This window comes from Carcharhinus amblyrhynchos, chromosome 6 (assembly GCF_965287045.1).
Source record: "Carcharhinus amblyrhynchos chromosome 6, sCarAmb.v2.hapA, whole genome shotgun sequence".
Lineage (NCBI taxonomy): Eukaryota > Metazoa > Chordata > Chondrichthyes > Carcharhiniformes > Carcharhinidae > Carcharhinus > Carcharhinus amblyrhynchos.
The window spans coordinates 7,843,389-7,869,928 of NC_137329.1; the positions used below are offsets into that span (position 1 = coordinate 7,843,389).

The 26,540-nt window shown below is 42.1% G+C and overlaps 1 protein-coding gene across 1 annotated transcript; it reads right to left on the reverse strand.

Annotated features, from left to right (window-relative positions):
• Nucleotides 1-6,483: 6,483 nt before the first annotated feature.
• Nucleotides 6,484-25,008, reverse strand: lin7c (lin-7 homolog C (C. elegans)). Its single transcript, XM_080189879.1, has 5 exons — nt 24,899-25,008; nt 21,780-21,898; nt 18,072-18,143; nt 12,549-12,758; nt 6,484-10,048 (listed from the first exon to the last, which is right to left on the reverse strand). Exons 1-5 carry the CDS (start codon nt 24,933-24,935, stop codon nt 9,887-9,889), a joined length of 600 nt encoding a protein of 199 aa, XP_080046005.1. The 5' UTR covers nt 24,936-25,008; the 3' UTR covers nt 6,484-9,886.
• Between the last annotated feature and the right edge of the window lie 1,532 nt (nt 25,009-26,540).

Consider the following 26,540-nt stretch of genomic DNA (forward strand, 5'->3'; position numbering starts at 1 on the left):
TTGTGGGCCGAAGGGCCTGTTCCGCGCTGTAATGTTCTATGTTCTATGTTCTATGAGTGTGCATATAGAAACAAAAAAACTGCACTCAATCACAAAAGCAAACCAGAGAAAAAGACATCTGGGGTCTGATACAACAAGAAGAAGCAGTGCAGACAATCCTCTGGTATTTTTCCCAAGAGGTAATTTTTTAAATGTCAACCCAAATATTATGAGGGCCATTCATTTGCCCAGAAACAGGGGGTCAGGAACAGTCATTCTTGCTGATTCCACCTCCTGCACGCCAAGACATGGGAACAAACTGAAGCATTTCTGAAATCCTGAGATTAGCTCAATCAACACACGATGACACAGTGGTTAGCACTGCTGCCTCATAGTTCCAAGGACCTGGGTTCAATTCCCGGTTTGGGTCACTGTCTGTGTGGAGGCTGCACATTCTCTCCGTGTCTGCGTGGGTTTCCTCCCGCAGTCCAAAGATTTGTGGTTTAGGGGCATTGGCCGTGCTAAATTGCCCCTTCGTGTCCTGGGATGTGAAGATTAGAGGCTTTAGCGGGGTAAATATATGGGGTTACAGGGATAGGGCCTGGGTGAGATTGTTGTCGGTCCAGACGTGTTGGACCGAAAGGCATCCTTCTGCACTGTAGGGATTCTATGAATGCAGACAAGAGATTTAAATTGGAATGTTCCTGGTTCTGCATTGCGAAGGGTGTTACCTTGTGACACATCTAGGTCCTCTATAGGTGATTTTTCACTTACAGTTAATTCTGTTTCTCTCTCTCCACAGATGCTGCCAGCAATTCCTGTCTTGCTTTCATAATTTCTCACTGAATAAAAATTTATAATGTCCTATTCATATTGTAAGATAGAATAATAAATCATCCAACATCCTAAGGCCACAAAGGTACGGAACAAGAATCCCCTACGTTCTCCAAGTCTACATAACAAATTCTCAAGCAAATGAGTAATGCAGTCAGCAAGGCACACCAAATGGAAGTGAGTAGGAGTTAAAGCCACAGTCAGATCAGCTGTGATCTTACTGAATGGTGGTGCAGGTTTAAGGGGTCCAATGGCAGCCTCCTGCTAAATTCTGTGTTCATTGAGTATTTTGTCATATATTTGAAGCGGGGCGGGGGGGATGTGCTTGTGTGTGTGTGTGTGTGTCTGCGGGGGGTGGGGGGCAGCTGCCTTGATAGGATGAAGGGGAAATTGAAAAGTAAGTAATATCAGTCTGGATACACTTGAATCAATTGAAGACTAGTTACACTGGAGAGGTAGAACAAGCTACATCTCACTAAGCTGCCAGCAGCTCTGTTTCATCAATGGGCAGCACAATGGCACAGTGAATAGCACTGCGGCCTCACAGTGCCAGGGAGCCTGGTTCAATTCTGGCCTTGGGTGACTGTCTGTGTGGAGTTTGCCCGTTCTCCTGTGTCTGGGGGGGGGTTTTCTCCGGGTGCTCCAGCTTCCCTCCCGCAGCCCAAAAGCATGCAGGAAGATGGATTGACTATGCTAAGTTATTCGTTGGTGTCCGAAAATGTGTAGTTTGGTGGATTGGCCATGGTAAATGGCCATGTGATCAGTGGTGTGTCTCAGGGATTGGTGCTGGGTCCACTGTTAATAGTCATTTATATTAACGATTTGGATGAGGATTTAGTAGGCACGGTTAGTAAATTTGCAGGTGGCATAGTGGACAGTGAAGGTTATCTAGGAGCGCAATGGGATCAAGTGGGTCAGTGGGCTGACGAAGGGCAAATGGAGTTTAACTTGGATAAATGCAAGGTAATACATTTTGGTCGATCAAACCAGGGCTCCCCTACCTTTGGGAAAAGATATTGACTATCTCGCTGATCTATGCCCCTCATTATTTTATAAGCCTCTATAAGTTCATCCCAAGCCTCCTACGCTCCAGAGAAAAAACGTCCCAGTCTATCCAGCCTCTCCTTATAACTCAAACCATCAAGTCCCAGTAGCATCCTAGTAAATCTTTTTTGCACTCTTTCTAGTTTAATAATATCCTTTCTATAATAGGGTGATCAGAACTGCGCACAGTATTCCAGCCTTACTAACGTCTTGTACAACTTCAACAAGATGTCCCAACTCCTGTATTCAATGCTCTGATCAATGAAAACAAGCATGCCGAATACCTTCACCACCAGTCTGTCCACTTGTGACTCCACTTTCAAGGAGCCATGAAGTCTCCCCAACGCCCTATCATTAAGTTTTAATGGTAGGGCGTTGGGGAGAGTTATGGAACAAATGGATCTAAGGGTACAGGTTCATGGCTCCTTGAAAGTGGAGTCACAAGTAGACAGAGTGAGTTTGTTTTGTCCTTGCCCATGAATAGTCACCATAGCCGGCTGAAGAACTTGTTCCAGGAATTCCACATCTTCCCTAATTTGTTGGGCTGTCTCCAACTTGGCCTCCACATCAACAAGCTGCTTTTGTGCAACAGGAAAACTTCTTATGGTTCTTCACAGAGCAGAAGGAAGATTCTGTGTTTGGTACATTTCAGCAATCCAATGCGTACTCCACAAAATAATTAAATGTAAAAGCCCATAATATATGCAATTAAATCCTGATATTCACAGATATGGGCATGAAATGTATTTGAATCTGGATCTTTGTAAGCTTCAGATAAATATCAGGAGCCATAAAACTGATTTTCTGCAGCTTATTTAATTAACTCTCATTCTATCTGAATTATCCTGAAACATTGAACAAAATGTGAACTGAGTAAATAGATTTCTACAGTGAAGGCATTTTTTTATTGAATTGAACTGGGCTAAATTGCTAAATGTAGTATTTTATGTTTGCATCAGAATTGTGCATTTTTGTATTAAGATGCATTGAAGAAGTCAGAGGGATGGCAAATCATAGAATCCCTACAGTGCAGAAGCAATAATGCTCATTGAGTCTGCACTGATTCCGACGAAGTATCAAAGCCAGGTCCTTCCTCCAATCTATCCCCATAACCCCATGCATGCATTTACCATGGCTAATCCATCTACCCTACACATCTTGGGACACTAATGGGCAAATTGGCACAGCCAATCTACTTAACGATCATATCTTTGGACTGTGGGAAGAAACAGGAGCAAGTGTAGGAAACCCACGCACACACCAGGAAAGCATACACATTCCACACAGTCACCCAAGGCTGGAATTGAACGAGGGTCCCTGGTGCTTGAGGCAACTGGTGCCACTGTCGCCCCTCTGCTTCTTTCTCTCCTCTTTACTTAACAGAACTTGTTTCTGATCTCTGACAATGTCTCTTACTTGGGACCTCTTCACGTCCCACTCCCCTGTTTGGGATCTTTGGGACTTCCTCTTTGTCCTCCCTCCCTGTGTCCTGCTTCTGTGGGTAGCAGTGTCAGGGATCGGGGTTCAATTCTTGGCTTGGGTCACTATATGTAAGGAGTTTGCACCTTTTCCCTGTGTCTGCGTGGGTTTCCTCTGCGTGCTCCGGTTTCCTCCCATATTCTGAATGACATGTTATAGAGGTGCATTGACCTGAACAGATGCTGGAGTATGGAGACTAAGGGAACTTCTCAGTCGCTTCATTGCAGTGTTAATATAAACCTTGTTTGTGATTAATAAATTAACTTTAACTCCCTGGGACACCTACTCTGGAATCACTGGCCTACAGCTTTGCATCATTTTGCTTTTCTTTTTCTTCTACACATACGCGCAGGGGTGGTTCCTGGCCTAAAAAAGCAAACTCAGCCTGTGCACTGGGCTGGTTCACAACCTGAAGATGAAGAAAACCACTAACTGCATGTGTATGGCCATTCTCTGGTTGGCCCACAGACTGAGGCCCACCAGAAACCATTCAGAGTCTGTCGCAACAGGCACTTTAAAAAGCAAAATTTCACACCAAAACTACGTAACCAGGAAAGAGAGAAAATAGTCAAAAGTTTGATCAAAGAGGCAGATTTTAAGAGACATCTTAAAGGACAGCTATTTCCAAATGTAGGGCCAAGATAACTTTTTAAAAATTTAATCATTGTAGGCTGGCCAGCATATATTGCCCATCCCTAGTTGGCCAAGGGCATTTGAGAGTCAACCATATTGCTGTGGCCCTGGAGTCACATGTAGGCCAGACCGGGTAAGGATGGCAGATTTCCTTCCCTAAAGGACATTAGTGAACCAGATGGGTTTTTCCAACAATCGACAATGATTCCATGGCCATCAGAAAATTTCTTAATTCCAGATTTTTATTGAATTCAAATTTCACTATTTGCCATGGTGAGATTCAAACCCAGATCCACAGAACATTAGCTGAGTTTCTGGATTAATAGTCCAGCAATAATACCAGTAAGCTATCGCTTCCCCTAACTGAAGATGGGACCAATGATGGAGTGATTTAAAATCAGGGACGCTCAGATGACGTGAATGCAAGGTGCAGATATCTGGGAGGGTTGTGGGGCTGGAGGTGATTTCAGAGATAGTGAGGGCCGAGACCCTGGGGACTTGAAAACATGAATGAAAATATTAAAATCAAGGCGTTACTAAACTGGGAGCAAATGTAGCCCTTGTGCGGGTTTCCTCCGGGTGCTCCAGTTTCCTTCCACAGTCCAAAGATGTGCAGATTAAGTGGATTGGCTATGTTAAATTGCCTCTCAGAATCCAAAGATGCATAGATTAGGAGAATTAGCCATGGTAAACGTGTGGGGTTATGGGGATGGGAAGGGCTGGGAAAGTTGCTGGACCATGCTACTCTGATTGGCGGTTGGTGACTAGTGGAGTGCCGCAGGGATCGGTGCTGGGGCCTCAGCTATTTACCATTTATATAGATGATCTGGAGGAGGGGGCTGAGTGTAGGGTGACGAAATTTGCTGATGACACAAAGATGAGTGGAAAAGCAAATTGCGCGGAGGGTGTGGAAAGTCTGCAGAGGGATCTAGATAGGCTAAACGAGTGGGCGAGGACCTGGCAGATGGAGTATAATGTTAGCAAGTGTGAGGTTATCCACTTTGGCAGAAATAATAGTAGGAGGGATTATTATTTAAAAGGCAAAAAGCTGCAGCATGCTACAGCGCAGAGAGACCTGGGGGTCCTTGTGCATGAGTCGCAAAAACCCAGTCTGCAGGTGCAGCAGGTGATCAAGAAGGCGAATGGAATGTTGGCCTTTATAGCGAGGGGGTTGGAATATAAAAGTAGGGAAGTCTTGCTGCAACTGTACAGGGCATTGGTGAGGCCGCAGCTGGAGTACTGTGTGCAGTTTTGGTTGCTGCACTTGTGGAAGGATATATTGGCCTTGGAGGGAGTGCAGAGGAGGTTCACTAGGCTGATGCCGGAGATGAGGGGGTTGGACTATGAAGAGAGACTAAATAGACTGGGTCTGTACTCGTTGGAGTTTAGAAGGATGAGGGGGGATCTTATAGAGACATATAGGATAATGAAGGGGATGGATAGGGTAGAGGTAAAGAGATTCTTCCCACTTAGAAAGGATAGCAGGACTCGAGGACACAGCCTCAAGATAAGGGTGGGGGGAGGTGCAGTTTAGATTGGAGTTGAGGAGGAACTTCTTCACTCAAAGGGTGGTGAATCTCTGGAATTCTCTGCCCGTTGAAGGGGTGGAGGCTACCTTGCTAAATATATTTAAGTCACGGGTAGATAGGTTTTTGATAGATAAGGGAATTAAGGGTTATGGGGAGAAAGCAGGAAAATGCAACTGATCCACTTCAGAACAGCCATGATCTTATAGAATGGCAGGTCAGGCTCAAAGGGCTAGATGGCCTACTCCTGCTCCTATTTCTTATGTTCTTATGCTCTTTTGGAAAGTCAGTGCAGACATGACAGGCCAAATTGCCCCCTTCTGCGCTGTAAGGATTCTACAGAATTCTAAGTGGCAATCTAGATCAAGACCTCTGATCGTTGCTGTGTCTCAATGAACAGATTTGAGGCCACTTTGGAAGGACATGATTATACGACAAGAGGAAGAATAGCCGATCATCAGGTTCATGTGAGAATCACGATTTAAGAGAGAGAAAAATAGGGAACTACGGACCTTTTAGCTTTACATCAGTGGTAAAGAAAATGCTGGAATCTATTATAAAGAATGTGATAAATAGACACTTCAATTCCAAGTAAATTTTAGATTCATCCTTGCCATAGTATCTCAATTCTGAAATTCCTCCTTTCAGAGTTGTAAAGTACAAGTTTCTGCAATTTTCTGTAATAAAAATCTGACACAAGTGTTCATTACTTTAACCATCATCATTATGACTCAACGGCCATAACTAAAGATGGTGTTCAAGATGTGTTCTCATTCATACTTCCATCACCTTCAGCGTGACTAAAGATTAATTGTTTTGGCTGCAAACTATTCCATGTTTCATATCCATTGGCCAGACACTTCTTTGAAAGAAAACTTCATGCTTTCAGCTAAACTCTGTTCATGAGCAAGAACTGATTCAGTGCGAAAATGCACTATATCTTTTCAAATGAAGACACTTAGAACAAAGTATACCATTTGATGAAACATACTATTACATATATAATTTTATTTTAAGTACAAATTTCAACATTCACAAATCAAAGTCAACAAAGATAGGATTAAAAGAGCCAAATGCTTATAATTTTAACTGGTCACAAGCAAGACCCCAGTGCAAGGTGAATCAATCACTCAGAACGTTATAGTGTACACAGATACAAACAAAATTAGACACCATTCACTATTGTGTTTGAGCTTCAAATCACTCTAAGTTGCTCTTTGGATCCTACAGTTTCATTTTATCCACTCAAAAAGAGCACATAATTTTATTCCATTCAGTGCTAATAATTAGCTGATTCCAAAAGCAAGGAAATTATGAACTGACATTACCAATCATATAATTATCCAAATGCCATGGTTTTGAGGCAACACTTTAAGAACTTAATACAATAATTTTTCGTAACCAGGAGACAATGAACAACAGAAAGGCATTGCTGCAATTACAATTAAAGTTCCACAGATTTGATCAGACTCCAGTGACTTGATGTAAGTGGTAACAAAGGCTGATGTGTGTCATATTTGATTCTCAACAATTGGTGTTACGACATTTTGGGAGAAGATCAATAAAATGAATTTAAAAATCAAGATACATCATCAGCAGATGAAATAAAGTCTTCACACCATGTTGGAACCAGGAAACAAAAATAATTTTGAAGATGGAAAATACAATTGTTAACAAACAACTTAATATTTGAACAATAGGACATGATTGGATCAACGCTTAATACAAACACAGAAGCATAAACACTGAAGGCTATCCAAAAACCATTTTAGCTTTAAACAAATCTGTGGCTTTTCCTTCGAATGGAGGCAAGAAAAAGAAATATGGTTTAAGAACCTAAAACATTCAATTCAGTAAAGATGCCAAAGTTTTGAGATATTGGTGAGATTTTTTTGCCCTTATAACCACATTTGTATGTGGATTATTCAATTTAAAGGATTGCAATGCTCAGGAACAATATACAGTTCAGCCAAACCAGATAAACATTTGAGCAAAATGAACAACTGTCAACACCAATGTTCAATCACAAATACATAATGGCATATCATTACACAGCACAGCATAAATGGACAAAGCTGCAGGAGAAGGAAAAGCATGCATTTCTGACAAGCAGAATGTTTAAAAATATTACAAGCTTCTCTCTTACAATCAGTCGTATAATACTCGAATTAATTGGAAGTAGTCCAGTTATTGAGATAAAATGGAAATACAAAACTTTATACACGAACAAACACAAAACTGTCGGCATTTAGTGTAGTACTAGGTAACTCAAAACAAACGAGTAGTAGTGCTAGAAAAAGGCTTCTTTTAAATATCGACTCGTTTAAACAATCTACAAGCAAGCTAATTCGGAGATTTGCTTCAGTTCCTATCACCATGAGACATTTATGACCAAAGGATTGCAATATGTTTAAGGATTTTCAAAGGTTTACCTTTTTAATCCTAGGTACACAACCAAAGAAATCAAAACTATTTTCATCTGTTCAACTGAAGGGCTAAGGAATTGCCTTTTTGTTATATATAAAAACTGGTACAAAAAATTAAGATGTCCCAATACAAAAAATTGTTCCGTAAAAATTACTAGCCTTATAAGTGGTAGAAAAGCTGAAGCAAGAAGTCAATTAACTGAAGCCTCATATAAAAGTGTATTGAATTTTTGAGTGTAATAAAATTTAGCAGTCTCTGATTAAGGATTTATTACAGAGATAGAAAACGTTGTTGGAGGCAGAAACTTAGTGATCCAATGAGTCAATCCCCGGTAAATTTGCCCATAAACTTTTAGCACCGGACAACCGTCTGGATAGAACAAAGTGTCTTGGCCAGGCACACTAATACTTTTGAGTTTGGAACAGAGTAAAAAAAATACAAAAATGGATATAAATTGGGTCTGACGTTGAGTAGATTCAATTTAAAAGTTTATAAGTTTATTAATGTCACAAATAGGCTTACATTAACACTGCAATGAAGTTACTGTGAAAATCCCCTAGTCGCCATATTCCGGTGTCTGTTTGGATACACTGAGGGAGAATTTACCATGGACAATGCACCTAACTAGAGCATTTTTCAGACTGTGGGAGGAAACTGGAGCACCTGGAGGAAACCCACACAGACACAGGGAGAATGTGCAGACTCCACAGAGACTGTCACCCAAGCCGGGAATTGAACCCGGATCCCTGGTGCTGTGAAGCAGCAGTGCTAACCACTGTGCCAAACCGTTGCCTTTATATTATTTGTTATATGGAGTACGATAGCATACTCTCTGCTGGATACTGAACGATGTCACTGTGGGTAAGCTGTAGAAATGTACAGGTAGAAATGTGAGGCAGCAGTGCTTACCACTGTGCTGCCATGCTGTCACAATCTCCTTGCGCTTCTTGAAAATGGGTTTGATGTGATAAATACTGGACAATTAGCAACAAGACAGACAATAGATGCTGTCGCATTTCAAATTACTTAGACTAACCCATTTATTCTTTTATTAAACTTGCAGGAGTAGATCACGAGTAGCTCAGTTGCCAAAAGGAATGTGACCTCTTCTGGGATAAATATCAAGGCAGGCTATTCATTTGATGAAGTTGTTATAAAACAGACAACTATTAGCTATTTTAAGTGGAAGTCTCATCAGTAGTGTGCCTTCTAAATAAATATCAAACAATTCTAAGACAAATTAGGAACTCCCATCTCTTGTTATATATTCCCCTCACTCCCCATTTTATTGATGGCTGAATTGGCAAGTGCTGAATAGAATACGGGAAGTCACAAGGACTGCTGCAGTGAAGCAGAAGTTCAAGTAACTTGATTTCTGAATTTCCCAGATTATTTTCTTGTTCTAATGATATTAGGTATTTATTATCTGAACGTGGACAAAATGAGCAACTCCCTTTCCTTGTCAGTCTTACAACTGGTATCAAAAGTCCAATTCTGTAGTGGATGAAAATTACTTGGACGTTGTTCTCCCTTCTTTTATTGTACCTGCATCATCCACCCACTTTCTAGGAGATGTGCATTTCCCAAGTCCCTATTTTGCATTGTTGCAGTTGGACCCTAGGGGTAGAGTTTGCCTCAATCACACTACAATGCACTATGGATAGAGCTAATGCTCCATTCCTGCCACCGACAGTACACAATCGACACAGAAGTGTGTCATGATATTTTTCAGCAGTTGCAAATTAGGAAAAGCATCATTATTTGATTTATGAATACTTGAAACATATTTAAACTGGCTTCACTGTAAATCTAACACTGGATTAAGAAGCAAGAATGCATGATTGTGATGTACTGTCAGTGTGATTAACTAATTTGAGTATGACACTGCCTGATCATGTCACATCTATAGTGAGAACACATTAAGAAATCCCAGCTGTCATGTAAGTAATGACAAATTAAAACAATTAATAGTTGATTTGCTGCCTGCGTTTTGCTGACCTCATCTTCTCAAATCGCGATTCCATTTCTTCCAGCACTTTTGGAGTGTATCTAACGACTAACTTAACAGTTCCATGGGCAGCTTTCAACAGCTCAACAGCTTTCTCATGGTGTTCTCCTTCAACGCTCTGCATACGGAAAAAAACTTGATCATTATTACAATGCATATGTTTTGTTGTATAGCAAAATGTCAGTTCTGGTCACCCTATTATAGAAAGGATATTATTAAACTAGAAACAGTTCAGAAGAGATTTACTAGGATGCTACCGGGCAGGACTTGATGGTTTGGGTTATAAGGAGAGGCCGGATAGACTGGGACTTTTTCCTCTGGAGCGCAGGAGGCTGAAGGGTGATCTTATAGAAGTTTATAAAATAGTGAGGGGCACAAATCAGGTAGATAGTCAATATCTTTTCCCAAAGGTAGGGGGTCTAAAACTAGAGGGCACAGGTTTCAGGTGAGAGGGGAGAAATACAAAAGTGTCCAGAGGGGCAACTTTTTTACAGAAGGTGGTGAGTGTCTGGAATAAGCTGCCAGAGGTAGTAGTAGAGGTGGGTACAATTTTGTCTTTTAAAAAGCATTTAGACTGTTACATTGATAAGATGGGTATAGAGGGATATGGGCCAAAAGCAGGCAATTGGGGTTTTAAAAAAAAAGGGCAGCATGGACAAGTTAGGCTGAAGGCCTGTTTCCATACTGTAAACCTCTATGAAGCTAATATCTTTTCACAAATGCCACCAATGTCAGATTGGTTCCGCTGGCAGCACTGGCTTCTGTCAGAAGTTCAGGTTTTACTCCAAGAGTAACAACACAATCTAAACTACATTTCAGCACACTACTGAGGGAGCTCCGTATGCTGGAAGTGCCTTTTTTGGAATGATACATTAAAACAGGGGAGCATCCACTTATTCAAGACAACTTGAAAAATCCCATAGTGATATTTGAAGAGGAACTGTCCTGGTGCACTCTGATGCCCTACCCTCCACCAAAAATTGCTCATTACAAATCTGACGCTAGACCTTACTATGTGCAAATTGGTTCTTACATTTGCCTAATATTCCCATTCATATTCAAAATTAAATTGTCTGCAAAATGCTTTGGGAAACCTTTAGGACATAATGACACTAGATAGATGCATTTTTAAAACAAATTCAGTAAAGCGATAATGTTGTTATGAAGAAGCATTGCTCCAGGACTGTGCTAGAGTAATACAAATTTGACTTTTCCCTTTATTCTGATTTTTATTCCAACATCTCAGTGTATGCTTGTCTGCAATAGCTAGGACAATTGCTATGAAAGAAAATGCTGGAAATACAGAGGTTAAATCAAAATTTTAGGCAGGACAAGTAATTTCTATAAATTAAAGCAAGTATTTTAACAGAATTAGGAAAAACAGCAAAAAAGGAAACAAGTAGGAAACATAGGCCATTTTGCTCTTTGAGCCTGCTCCACTATTCAAGAAGATCATGACTGATATGGTTGTGGTTTCAACTCTACTCTGTTGTCTGGCCCCATGATTTTTGTGTCTACCAGAAGTCTGTCTAACTTAGACTTGAATAAATTTAGTGACCCTGTTTCCACTGCTTTCTGAGGAAGAGAATTCCTCACACTAACAGCCTTCAGAAAAAAATTCTCCTCATTAACACCTTAAAAAAGAGACCTCTAATTCTTTAAACTGTGTCCCATGGTTCTCGTCTCCCACACAAGTGAGAACATCATCCTCTCTACCCAATTAAATGCCCTCAAGATCTTAAATGGTTCAAAACGACATCCTCTCATTCTTCTAAACTCCAATGGGTTTGATCTGTTCCCACTTTTCTTTATATGTCCCTCATCCCATGAAGGAATCAAATGAACCTTCTCTGAATTGCTTCTAATGTAATTATTTTTCAAATAGGACACAAAATTATACGTAATATTCCAGATATGGTCTCATCAAGCTGCAGTTAAAATAAAACACTTTTATATTCTATCGCCCTTGAAATAAACGGCATTATTCAATTTGTCTTCCTAATCACTAGCTGTAGCTTTACATGAACTTTTTTTGATTCATGTACACGGAAACTTCCCACATTCTACTCACTTACTTAACAGTCTCTATGTCTTTTCAGACTCCCTGCCTCCTATTGATAAAGTACTTTCCTACCTATTATGTGTCATCAATAAATTTAGTTCCCATAACTTCATTCAAGTTAATGATGTAGATGTAAATAGTTGAGGCCCCAGCACCAATCCATGGCAGCCCATTTGTTACAGCTTGCCTGCCTGAAAAAAAACCCTTTATCGTTACTTTCTTCTTCCTATTAGCTAACCAAGCCTTTATTCACACTAACGTTATCCTGTACATGATGAGCTCTTATTTTATGCAGTAACCTTTGATGTGGCACTTTAGGAACAGTATTGACTGGGAATCTAACATGGAGTCTTCTACACGGCACGAGTGCTATACCAATGACTCTCTTTCTACATTTAAAATATTCAAGCAGCTCTCTTCGTGCAGATATAAATCTGTTTTTATCTACATAATTGACTGGACTTCAATGGCAATTAGTTAGCTGCAAGATATCTTGAAGATGTAAAAGCTGTTATTATAAAGAAAGTTCTTGCAAGAGAATATTGAAGATACCTACCACTCCATTGACAGAGAGGAGCTGGTCCCCACGTTTCAGACCTCCATGACGATCAGCAATACCAGCGGGGATTATGCGGGATATGTATATAGGTGAGTTTTGCTCCTTTCCACCCATGATATTGAATCCTAGTCCTTCATCTGTTTTGGGCAGTTCCACAACTCTTGGGTGTGAGTGACCTTCACTGGCAGCAAAAGCTGCCACTGTTGCCTGATGAGACACATTACAACTTAAACTGAAACTCAACGTAAAATGGAAATAGTGCATTTATTCTGAACACAACAACAACAGATATATGGGAGTAAAATATCCCAACTCCCAACAAGAGAGAGACAAAGACAGAAAAAGAGAGGACACAATGTTGATAAAAACGTTCCTTCAGCTCTAACCCCTTTCCCCACTCTCTGCCCTCCTTCTTCCCCTCCTATCCTTCCTCCTGCTCGTCCTTAATCTAATTCAGTTATCCCATGCTACATCTTTTCATTGCAGATCAAGTAGTTTTGCATTCTCCACAGATAATGCCACAAGACTAGTTTAAAAAATTTACATCATTGATTTCCCCTCAAAGGAGTCAATCCAAATATCAAACCGGATATTCCATCTAAATATTTTTTCTGCCTTTTTAACAATACCAATGACTTCTGCAGTCAAATAATGACTTAAATCCAGAAAACTTCAATGAGTTATATTTTCTCAGTGATGGTTTTCAGAAAATGTCAGTAAATATTTCATCTCCATTCTTGTAGGTTCAAAGCTAACCACTCCATTTGCTTGGTCTGAAATGATGTGGAGATGCCCGTGTTGGACTGAGGTAAACACAGTAAGAAGTCTCACAACATCGGGTTAAAGTTCAACAGGTTTATTTGTAGCAAATGCCACTAGCTTTCGGAACGGGCTGTTCCTTCGTCAGGTGGTCTGAAACACAAATGTGTCCAGTTCCACACTAACAGATTGACTCTTAATGAAACCAAGGTACCAAGAGGTTGACAATAAATACTGCCATGCCAATGTCCACACACCAAGAACCATTGAAAACTCTTAACTCTTATGGTTTTCAATGCCTTAATAATTGTTGCCTGGATGCAGTCAGATTGGCCTTTGTATGCCAGTCAGAACTTATCTTTCAACAGTAGTCAATTTTTCTGTCACACGACATTCTGCTTCACTGTGCCACCCCTCAAAGTGTCTGCGAGGATCTTTACCGAGCTTCTCAATTTTTACAGCCAAAAGTATAGCGTGGGTAGTAAGACTGTGGGTGTTACACAGGCTTGGAGCTGAACAATGGGTTCAGACAAGGATAAACTGTTCAGCAGGTGAAGAAGATATGCAAATGAGAGATTGGGGTTTTGGAAACTCAGACATGGAACAGAGTGTTAGGGTTTACAGGCATGGTGCAAGAGGAGGCAGAGGATCAGGTTGGACTTGTTATTACCTTTCTGCCTGCTAGCATTTCTAAAGGAGAGATGATGAAGGTAGAGTTTGGACACATTCAAAAATGTGGTCAGAAGAAATTAAGATGAACTACTGGTAGCGGTGCTTCTAAGTTTGGCAGCATGGCGTGGACACAGGGATCTTGGGCTTGTTTGCACTCTGATGGAAAAGTAGAGGAACGGACAGAAGGTCAAGAGAACACAGAAGCCACAGTAGCACAGATGACATTTGCAGGTGTACAAAGAACAGATCAGTTTTAACAGCAACAGCCCACATAAATAAGGTGCACTAACTGTACCAGAGTGTAGGGTTACACATGCAGAAACATCATAAAGGCAAGGGCAAACTGAACAATACGAAGTCCATACCTATTAAAGAAGAGACCTCTAGAAGTCACATCTCACAAATTTAATTGAGTTTTTTGAAGGGGTAACCAAGAAGGTAGATGAGGGCTGAGCAGTTAATGTTGTCTACATGAACTTTAGCAAGGGCTTTGACAAGATATTGCATGGTAGGTTGTTGCATAAAGTTAAATCTCACAGGATCCAGGGTGAGGTATTTAAATGGATACAATTTGTAGAGAGTTGTTTTCAAACTGGAGGCCTGTGACCAGTGGTGTACCTCAGGGATCAGTGCTGGGCCCACTGTTATTTGTCATTTATATTAATGGTTTAGTTGCGAATATAGGGGGCATGGTTAGTAAGTTTGCTGATGACAGCAAAATTGGTGGCATAGCAAACAGTGAAGAAAGTTATCTCCAATTGCAATGGGATCTTGATTAATTGGGCCAGTGGGCTGACGAACGGCAGACGGAGTTTAATTTAGACAAATGTGAGGTGATTGGTAGATTGAACCAGGGCAGGACTTACTCAGTTTAATGGTAGGGTGCTGGGGAGAGTTACAGAACAAAGATCTAGGGGTACATGTTCATAGCTCCTTGAAAGTGGAGTCACAGATGGATAGAGTGGTGAAGGCGGCACTCGGCACGCTTGGTTTCATTGGTCAAAACATTGAATACAGGAGTTGGGACGTCTTGTTGAAGTTGTACAAGACATTGTTAAGGCCACACTTGGAATACTGTGTGCAGTTCTGGTCACCCTGCTATAGAAAGGATATTATTAAACTAGAAACAGTGCAGAAAGATTTACTAGGAAGCTACCGGTATTTGATGGGTTGAGTTATAAGAGGAGGCTGAATAGACTGGGACTTTTTCCTCTGGAGTGTAGGAGGCCGAGGGATGACCTTATAGAGGTCTATAAAATAATGAGGGGCATAGGCAAGGTAGATAGTCAATACCTTTTCCCAAAGGTAGGGGAGTCTGAAATAGAGGGCATAAGTTTAAGGTGAGAGGGGAAAGATACAAAAAAGTGTCCAGAGGGGCAAGTTTTTCCACACAGAGTGTGGCGAGTGTCTGGAACAAGCTGCCAGGGATAGTAGTAGAGGCGGGTCCAATATTATCTTTTAAAAAGCATTTAGACAGTTACATGGGTACGATGGGTATAGAGGGATATGGGCCAAATGCGGGCAATTGGGATTAGTTTAGGGGATTTTAAAAAAAAGGGCGGCATGGACAAGTTGGGTTGAAGGGCCTGTTTCCATGCTGTCAACCTCTATGACTCTATAAGTGAAACCTTCTTGGCTGGATTACCAACAGGGCCTAAGCAATTTTATGTACGCATTTCATTTTCCCTCCAATTATTTGTTTATGTATTATGAATTGCGTTCTTACCCACATAAATTTAGTTGGCTGAGGAAACAAAGATATCAGAAAAAAAGGAGCTCAATGATTTGACTAATAATTTTTCACACTTCTATACTGGTAATTATTTTTCTTACTTGATGATATTCAACTAAAGCAACAGAATTAACAGTCATTTTATCAGTTGCAAGTATGCCCCACACATCCCATGCATTATAGACATGATAAATGCAACGCATTTAACTATACTGATCCCATAAAAGTCACTTGTGTTTTATCTTTATGCAAACAATAATAAGCACAAAAACAATGGAACAGAAAAATACTAAACAAGCACAATTTGAATTTATATTTTGAGCATTGAGATTTAAAATAGTCAGAACATTCCCAGTCTATTTGACTTTGGAAAATATTAAGTGTAACCCTAAATTACATGGTGAAAACACATCTTTGCTTTAACTTAATTTCCTTTCCAATATTCACTGGTGAATTCACATTTCCAAATTTTCAGTTTCTAGCAAGGAAGGGCTAAACAACAATTGTAATTAGTAGTGTTTTTACAAATATTTTAAAAGAAAGACTCATGCAGCTCATCAGAAAATCTGTCTCCTTTTCATCAAAAGAAGCATTGTTTAATTTTCTGTCAGCAAATACATACGTGTTTTGGTTTTAAAACAGGGGCTGCAGGCCTCCAAGGTTCAAACAAACGAAGAGCTTCATCAAAAGGATGTTAATACCACAGGCTGCTAGACTGCTCATTTGCCCATGCTAATGAGCAATGGTGCCATCAGTGACCTCACATAATTGATCTCTTAAAGTGTCCTATGCCACTGCAAAGCAGCTGGTGAAGAAATATTTTTCTCCCCTCTTTAATCAAAGGTTCCTGACACCAACAGAAGGATAAGAGCTTCAGTTCAGTCAGGCAGCATGGTCAGTGCAGGCTCGGAGGGCCAAAGGGCCTGTTCCCGTGCTATAATTTTCTTTGTTCTTTAACATTAACAAGCAAAATAACCAAGTCAATAGTGTCAGATGTTTCAGAAGCCGTCTTTCTCTTTGGGGTTGTTTGCGAACCTCAGCTTTTTAGTGTTTACTGCAGCCTCTGGTATTTCTGGCTTGGTTTCGACATCATCCGCAGTTGCCCTAACTGGAGTTGATGTAGTATTCTGAGGTTGACTTGGTGTTGAAACATACTCACCTGAGATACTATCTTCCCCAAATGGTTTGGGCAGTGTCATGTTCTCAGGAAGACCCAGGTCGTCTCTCGGCAGAGTGTGATGCAGCTTCTCTGTTGGTTGTGTCTCGAGCTGATTGGTTCTTGCTGCCGAAAATTGATCCACATTTTCTCCACATTACATCATCTCGTTTGTACGGTATAGGAGACCAGTCCTGCCTGCATTCTGTTCGTAAATGCTTTCTGCTTTTTTCAAGGACCTTGCAGCACAACCTACTGGCTTCTCTTCGCCTGTGTCCATGCTGGAAATCTCTATGACTCAGAATTACATAGTAGAAAATCATAGAATCCCTACAGTGCAGAAGGAGGCTATTTGGCCCATTGAGTCTGCTCTGACAACAATCCCAACGAGGCCTTATTGTTTTAACACCCTGTATTTACCCTGCTAATTCCACTGACACTAAGGGACAATTTACATGGCCAATCAAGCGAACCAGCACATCTTTGGAGGAAACCAAAGCATCCAGAGAAAACCCATGCAGATGTAGACTCTGCACAGTGACCCAAGCCAGGAATTGAATCCAGGTTCCTGGAGCTGTGAGGCAGCAGTGCTAACCACTGTACCATCATGTTGTCCCCTGATCATAACAGAGGTTTATCTGCTCTAAATATAAACAAAATAAAAACAATATTTGTTGTAGCAGGGAAAATGGTTCAGAGAGATGTAGGAAGAATGCAGAGAGACAGCGGCGTCCATACAGCAAAATTTAATTCATTATATGGGTGGCACAGTGGTTAGCACTGCTGCTTCACAGCATCAGGGACCCGGGTTCAATTCCCAGCTTGGGTCACAGTCCGTATGAAGTTTGCACATTCTCCCCGTGTCTGCATGGGTTTCCTCCTACAGTCCAAAGATGTGCAGGTTAGATTGATTTGACATGTTAACTTGACCCTACTTTCAGGGGGATTAGCAGGGGAAATATCTGGGGTTATGGTGGGATTGTGGTTGGTGCGGACTTGATGGGCCGAATGGCCTCCTTCTGTACTAGGGATTCTATGATTCTAAAGCTCTGTTGTGTTGACAGCATAAACTTGCCACACCATTGCCATTTCTGGTTTCAAATCTCCTGACATGAAGTAATGACTAATTAAGTAAAACTGAAGGATTTGGGTCAATACACATAGCACGATCCATTAATCTATTTACAATATATTTTCTTACCTTAGCAGTAGCATTGGCTCTCACTTCGGGACTACTATTAATATCCACAGTTTCATACACATGCTCATACACCTGTGGGCAATATAATGGATGTTACTGCTGAGATCTGACATTTCTAGGCTTACAGCATTCATTCATAAATAAACCTTCAATTATTTCAGTAGAATAAAATTGGTCAAAAACAGCTGGAAGCAAATACAAATATTAAGGTTAAAAATAAAACAAATTATGTGTAATTAAAGACGTGGCTCTAACTGAAAAATCCCAGCAAGTAAAATACAGCATTTAATGTGCCATGCCTCGTAAGTCACTTGTGCTAGTAAGAATGTAGGATCATTCTCATTCAAGGTATTTGTCCCAAATCAAAATATCATCATTTCAGGTTTCCTCTAATAAACATGAACGGGAAATGCTGGAAAATCTCAGCCGGTCTGACAGCATCTGTGGAAAGAGAATAAAGCCAATGTTTTAAGTCTAGATGATCTTTTGTCAGAGCTGAGAGTAAAGGGAATCAGCAGAGATTCAAACTAGAAGGGTGGAGTAGAATGGGACAAAGGGAATATAAATGAGGATACAGAAGCCTGGGGAGGTGCTAAAAGTGTCCATTAAGTGATCAGAATGTGTGAATGACAGAACAATGATGGTTAAGGGACTGCCTGGAGATTATGGCAGTTGTCCTGAAGAGAGAGAGAGAAGGGGGGGGCAGGGTGGAGCATGGTGGTGAAGGTGGAGAAGGTAAGGACCATACATTTCCTTCCCTAAAGTTCATTAGTGAACCAGATGGTTTTTCTGACAATGGTTTCACGGTCATCAGTAGATTCTTGACTCCAAATTTTTTTTTATTGAATTCAAATTCCATCATCTGCCAGAACAGGATCCAATCTTGGGCCCCCAGAATATTAGCCGAGTTTCTGGATTAACAGTCCAGTGATAATACAACTAGGCCATCACCTCCCCATGGCTGATCTAGTTGAGGTCCCAACTCCGCTCTCCTGACAGCCCACCAATATCCTTGAATCCTTTGTCTATCAGAAATCTGTCTAACTCTGCCTTGAACAAATGCAATGACCCAGCCTCCACTGCTTTCTGGGGAGGTGAATTCTACAGACTAAAGACCCTCTGAGAAAAGATTTCTCATCACCTCAAAGGGAGACCTCTTATTCTTACACTGTATCCCCTAGTTCTATAAGGCTATAAGGGGGGGTGCAGTTTAGAACGGAGTTGAGGAGCAACTTCTTCACTCAAGGGGTGGTGAATCTCTGGAATTCTCTGCCCGTTGATGAGGTGGAGGCTACCTTGCTAAATATGTTTAAGTCACGGGTAGATAGGTTTTTGGTAGGCAAGGGAATTAAGGGTTATGGGGAGAAAGCGGGAAAGTGGAACTGAACCACTTCAGATCAGCCATGATCTTATTGAATGGTGGGGCAGGCTCGAAGGGCTAGATGGCCTACTTATTATGTTCTCATGTTCTAGTCTCTCCCATAAGTGAAAACATCCTCCTGGTATCCACCTTATCAAATCTTCTCAGGATCTTGGATCTATAAGATAAGAACATAAGAAATAGGAGCAGGAGTAGGCCATCTAGCCCTTCGAGCCTGCCCCACCATTCAATAAGATCATGGCTGATCTGAAGTGGCTCAGTTCCACTTTCCCGCTTTCTCCCCATAACCCTTAATTCCCCTGCCTACCAAAAACCTATCTACCCGTGTCTTAAATATATTTAGCGAGGTAGCCTCCACCACTTCAACGGGCAGAGAATTCCAGAGATTCACCACCCTTTGAGTGAAGAAGTTCCTCCTCAACTCTGTTCTAAACTGCAGCCCCCCCCCGCCCCCCCTTATCTTGAGGCTGTGCCCTCTAGTCCTTTCTGAGCAGGAAGAACATCTCCACTTCTACCCTATCCATCCCTTTCATTATCTTATATGTCTCAAATGTGGTCTTTCTGGATTTTCAGAAGGCGTTTGACAAAGTACCTCACAAGAGGTTATTGCAGAAGGTCGAGGGACATGGAGTTGGGGGTAGGGTGTTAGCGTGGATAGAGGATTGGTTGTCAAATAGGAGGCAGAGAGTGAGGGTCAACGGGTGCTATTCGGATTGGCGGATGGTGACTAGTGGAGTGCCCCAGGGGTCGGTGCTGGGGCCTCAGCTTTTTACCATTTATATAGATGATCTGGAGGAGGGAACCGAGTGTAGGGTGTCGAAATGTGCTGATGACACCAAGATTGGGGGAACGGCAAATTGTGCGGAGGGTGGGGAGAGTCTGCAGAAGGATCTAGATAGGCCGGGCGAATGGGCCAGGAAATGGCAAATGGAATTTAATGTTGGCAAGTGTGAGGTGGTCCACTTTGGTAGGAAGGACTATTACTTACGTGGCGAAAAACTGCAGCAGGCGACGGTGCAGAGGGACCTCGGGGTCCTTGTGCATGAGTCGCAAAAACCCAGCTTGCAGGTGCAGCAGGTGGTCAGGAAGGCGAATGGGATGCTGGCCTTCATAGCGAGGGGGATTGAATATAAAAGTAGGGAGGTCTTGCTGCGGCTGTATAGGGCATTGGTGAGGCCGCAGCTGGAGTACTGTGTGCAGTTTTGGGCGCCGCACCTGCGCAAAGATATTTTGGCCTTGGAGGGAGTGCAAAGGAGGTTTACTAGGCTGATACCGGAGTTGAGGGGATTGAGCTATGAGGAGAGGCTGAATAAACTAGGCTTGTACTCGTTGGAGTTTAGAAGAATGAGGGGAGATCTCATTGAGACGTATAAGATGATGAATGGGATGGATAGGATAGAGGTGGAGAGACTCTTCCCGCTCAAAAAAGACAGTAGGACTAGGGGGCACAGCCTCAAGATAAAGGGGGGGCGGTTTAGAACGGAGTTGAGGAGGAACTTCTTCACTCAAAGGGTGGTGAATCTCTGGAATTCTCTGCCAGTTGAAGTGGTGGAGGCTGCCTCGCTAAATATTTTTAAGACGCGGGTTGATGGGTTTTTGATAAGAGAGGGGATTAAGAGTTATGGGGAGAGGGCGGGAAGGTGGAACTGAGCCACGACAGATCAGCCATGATCTTATTGAATGGCGGGGCAGGCTCGAGGGGCTAGATGGCCTACTCCTGCTCCTATTTCTTATGTTCTTATGTACCTATCATCTACTCTAATTCCGTTTTCCAGCACTGGTCCAAAGCCTGAAGCCTCATCCCTGTGGCACTCCACGAGTTACAGCTTGCCGACCCAAAATTACCCATTTATCCCTTTTCTCTTCTTCCTGCTTGTTAACCAATCTTTTATCCATGTGACTACAATATCCCCTACAGGATGCTCTCTTATTTTGTGTAGTAATTTTTGATGAGGCATCACATTTATATTTATCTACTCCGCTTGTTACTATATCAAAATAAGTTAAACATGAATTTCCTTTCAGAAAGCCACACTGACACTGTTTGATAACGTTATGAATTTCTCAATATCCTGCTATAACCTCCTTAATAATGGATTCTAAGGCACCAAGCATTCTACAATTTTATTCTATCATTAAGATTAATGTGGATCATTCTGCATTGAGCTAACATAACCATTTCATAATTCTAGCTCTGCCTGTACATGATTTTTCTAAAATGTCTGTCTATAATAAACACATTTAAGTATTATTGAATGCAGTTTATTTAAGAAACTTTCTTACTTCATTATACATGATACAGAGGTGAAAAATGTACAGGCACCTACTTCTCGCACAGCAATGCAGAATTCACTCTGAAGAACTCTTTGCAAAGCTTGTAGCTTCTGGGGCGGCACCTCTCCACTCCTCTGCAACTTTTCCAGGAGTTCAATAGCCCGGGTAACATCTGGAAAGTCAAGCACAGATTCAAGTGGTCAGATAGTATCAAACTTAATTCTTTGCAATGAGGGAAGTAGGGACATAGGACTTAGCAGTAGGCTATTCGGCCCCTCCTGCCTTCTCTGGCATTCGATGAAGACCATGCCTACTTGATTTTGGCCTCACCTTCACTTTCCTCTCTGTCCCCAATTACTCTTGACTCCTGATTGAGAATCTATCCAAGTCAGCTCTCGAGTATATTTAATAATTCAGCCCCCACTGCTCTCTGGGGAAAAGAATTCCACATGGTAACAATTTCTCCTCATCTTAGTCTTAAAAGGAATGCCTCAAGTCCATTACGTCAAGATGTTCAGTGGCTCACAATGTTTTTTACTCCATTTATTTTCATGGACAGGGAAGTCACAACTGCCAGGTGTGCGAGCAGAAAATCTGACTGACATGGTCTTTTATAAAATGGGTGGCTGAAATCTTTCAGATAAGGTCAGTGCTGAGTGCATTGACACTGCCCTCACAGCTTTGTGTGACCTGATCCTTTTCTGACCTTTCAGCGGTATCCTCCATCCCTGGCTGAAGAGTCAAAGGGTCAGTGCAGCCTCTCCAGGGGACGAGCATCAGAAAGATGAAGGGAGGACACATCCTCCATTCCTGACCACAACCGCTTTGTCCAGGTAGGTTTTTAAATGTCCAGGTCTTTCAGGAAGTCAATAAGTTAGTGAATGGGTGAGTGTACAGTTAGATAGGTAGATGCGTGACAGAGAGTAGGTGAATAGGTAGGTGGGTAAGTGGATAGCCAGGTCAGGGGGGAATGGACAGTCAGGCTGAGCGTAATAGTGTACTCATTGGCTGTCAAGCAATTAGGGAGGAGTGGGGCACTAATCAAATGGTTAGGGATGCAGTTGAGTCTGGTTTGGATGGTTGGGTCTGGTTAGGGGCAGTAGTCTGTTCTGGTCAGGAGATAGTCATATGCATGCTTAAGACAGAAATAGGTAGGTTCTTGATTGATAAAGAGATCAAAAGTTACAGAACAAAAGCAGGGGAATGGGGTTGAGAAACTTATCAGCCATGATTGAATGGCAGAGCAGATTTGATGGGGCAAATGACCTAATTCTGCTCCTACATCTTATGGACTTGGCTGGGGGGTAGGCGGTAGTGCAGTGGTATTGTGACTGGATTAGTAATCCAGAGACATAGGGTAATGATCTTGGGACTCAGGTTTGAATCCCACCACACAGACAGTGCCATCTGACTTCAATAAAAAAATCTGGAATTAAAAAGTCTAATGATGATCACAAAACCACTGTCGTTTGCTGCAAATACCCAATTGCTCCACTGATGTCCTTTAGGGAAGGAAGTCTGCTGCCATTGCTGGTCTAGCCTACAAGTGACTCCAGACCCACAACATTGTGGTCCACTCTTAAGTGCCCTCTGATATGGCCGAGCTAGCAACTCAGATGAAGGACGATTAGGGAGGGGCAATAAATATTCATCCAGTGACATACACATCCCATGAAAACTCAAAACATTAACCGTCGAAAATAGGAGAAGGCCATTCATCCCTTCAAGCCTGCTACACCATTCATTATGATCATGGTAGCATAGAGCCACTTCATAGCATCAGAGACTCGGGTTTAATTCCCAGCTTGAATCACCATCTGTATGGAGTTGCATGTTCTCCCTGTGTTTGCATGGGTTTCCTCCTACACGCCAAAGATGTGCAGTTTAGGTGGATTAGCCATGCTAAATTGCCCCTTAGTGTCAGGAGGATTAGCAGGGTAAATAGGTAGTGTCATGCTTTTGGGCCTGTTGGTGTCGTTTTGATGGTCTGCAGGGACTGTGATGTTAGTGTACCTTTGAGAAAGGTGTTTTTTTAAAATCGTGATCTCTGGAGCTCTCACAGTTTGTGTTTCTCATTGCTGCTGAGCAGTCTACCTGGTGTCCTTTTCTTGCTCCTTAAGTACTTTCTGAAATTAGTTATGACCCTGTGTTAGGAGGAAAACTGGATGGTAGGTCAGCTGACAGGCGATTTTTCATTTTCAGTTCTGTACTGCAGCTTTTAAATTTTAGAAGGAGCAGCAAGCTGAAAATAACTGTTTCTTTCTCTACACGATATTTGGAAATTCTGCTGGTTATCTCAAAACAAGGTCTCGCCTTCCTGCAGAATAAAATCTGTGATCGATGACTTGACTAGAATTTACTTGGGGTTCTGGGAAGCTGTTCTGACTTATGGGTGTGACAAGAGGAATTTACAAGACTGATGGCCTTCAATTCTTCAACCAAAGGACTCAATTTCAGTCTCACATGAGCATTCATATTTTATGTATTAAACCTGTGGCAAAGGTTTTGTTTTTGGGATTAGTTCATTAGAATGGTGTTTAGCTGTCAAGGTTATACTATATCAGTATTGCTTTTTTGCTTGTTTATAATTGGTAAAAGTTATTGGTAAATTTCCTACTATACATGTTAACTGTATTCTTTATTTGATAAAACCTCCCTACTGGGTCACTTGGATCCTACCTGAAATGAAATGTATACTGCTGATCCTACCCAAATTCAAGATGTAAAATTTATGATCCATGCAGGCTCCATAAAACACTTTGGAGTTTCTGACCTGCACCATGACATTACCCAACTCAATTGCCTGATCCTCCCTTCCCCCTATAGAAAATCTCCTCAGATTCTGCTAGAGTATTCCCAGCACCTGGTTCTGTGTTTCAGATGAGGATTTAGAAACCCACCAGCTGACTTCACACTTGGCCCTTTGGAGGAGGCGGCTGCCTGTTCCCTCGGGCCAGGTGAAGGTGTTCCCCTGTGGGGTAGTCCACCTGTAGGCTTCTTGGTGTGAGGCACCTCGAGACGTTGCCATGGTGGAGAGAGGAGGAAGCAGAGCCTACTTGACCCACCTGTGCCCAGAGCCTTGCTCAGTGCAGATACCGCACCAACCAGCTCTCATCCACCTTCACCATGATGTCTCCCTGTAATACTGGCCTCACAGGGGTGGGGTTCTTACCTCGGTCCAGGCGAATCGGCTCCATCACCAGCGCCATTTCCAGAGCCTTCCAGCGGGGAGAGCCGCTCCGGAAATGACATCTTCACGCCAGGCCGCGCCCCTTCACAGCGCCACTGCAGGCTGGGAGGCCTCGTTACACGCCGCCCGACACCTTGCTCCCTTCCCCGCCACCATCGCTTGACCGCCAGCGACACCGCCACCAGCAGGCTGGGAGGGCGCTAACGTCACCGGCATCACACGCAGACCCACACCTCGGCCGCCTTCCCTCCACCATCATCTGACTGCCACGACACCGTCACCCGCAGGCTGGCAGGGTGCATTTCACGTCGCCCTGTACCCCAGAAGCTTGGTCCCTGCCCCGCCACCATCGCCTGAACGCCAGCGACACCGCCACCCGCAGGCTAGGAGGACGCGCTACAAGCAGTTACTGCTTTGGTCACTTTGTCCCCATCTCCACCCTAACACTGGCTGTAATATTCTGAAACATTACTTGTTTGTGGGTGATGCAGATTTAATTGCAGAGTATTTCCACAGGAAAATAAATGAGAAGCAGGTTTTACGTTCCAGGACTTCCATAGAAAGGGAATTAGAGTTTGAGGGAATTATTATAAAAAGGTTATATAATAATTATAATTCCAATAAGAAGTCTCACACAACATCAGGTTAAAGTCCAACATGTTTATTTGGTAGCACAAGCCACAAGCTTTTGGAGTGCTGCTCTTTCATCAGGCACCCACCTGATGAAGGAGTAATGCTCCTAAAGCTTGTGGTTTGTGCTACCAAATAAACCTCTTGGACTTTAACCTGGTGTTGTAAGTGCCCATCCCAGTCCAATGCTGGCAACTCCACATCATAAGTATAATTCCACCCTCTTATTTTGAAGCTGCACATTTTCCCAGTGTTTTAATGTCATCTTTAAGACTTATTACCATAAATGTTTTACAAACCTGTACCATTGTGCACTTACTGTGTATTTTAATCATTATGAATTTATATAGCCACATTTATAATGACAATTATCTGTTTAAAAAAGTCAGACTAGAATCCCATCCCTCACCAGAGTTTTTGCAGCATAACATGTCAAACATATTGCTTATTGATCTCCCATGGCCTTACACATGAGGAGTCGAGATAAATATTTTGGTTTGGGATGAAAGGATTGATGTATAAGCAGAGATTGAACATTTTGGCCTTTTACTCGCTCGAGTTTAAATAGATGAGAGGGGGTCTGTTAGAGGTACATTAAATGCTAAAAGGGATTGATAAGGTAAACATTGAACAAATATTTCCCCTGTGGGGCAATCTTGAACAAGTCACAAGTTTATTTGGTTTATTATTGTCACATGTATTAGTATACAGTGAAAAGTATTGTTTCTTGTGCACTATCCAGATAAAGTAGACAGGAGTTATACACATTGGAATTCAGAAGCATGAGGGGCAATCTTTTAGAAACATATAAAATTATCAAGGGAATAGATAAGATAGAAGCAGGGAAATTGTCTCCACTGGCAGGTGAAGCTGGAAGTAGGGGGCACGGCCTCATGATAAGGAAGAGCAGATTTAGGACTGAGTTGAGGAGGAACGTCATCACACAAGGGGTTGTGAACCTGTGGAATTCCCTGCCCAGTGAAGCAATTGAAGT

Excerpts from the sequence above, each read along its gene's own strand:
- lin7c (XM_080189879.1), bottom strand. The coding sequence starts at position 24,935 with ATGGCGCTGGTGATGGAGCCGATTCGCCTGGACCGAG. Across the intron at positions 18,144-21,779 it reads TCTGCATTGCTGTGCGAGAA|GTGTATGAGCATGTGTATGA; the intron begins GTAGGTGCCTGT and ends TATTGCCCACAG. Across the intron at positions 12,759-18,071 it reads GAGCCAATGCTACTGCTAAG|GCAACAGTGGCAGCTTTTGC; the intron begins GTAAGAAAATAT and ends GTGTCTCATCAG.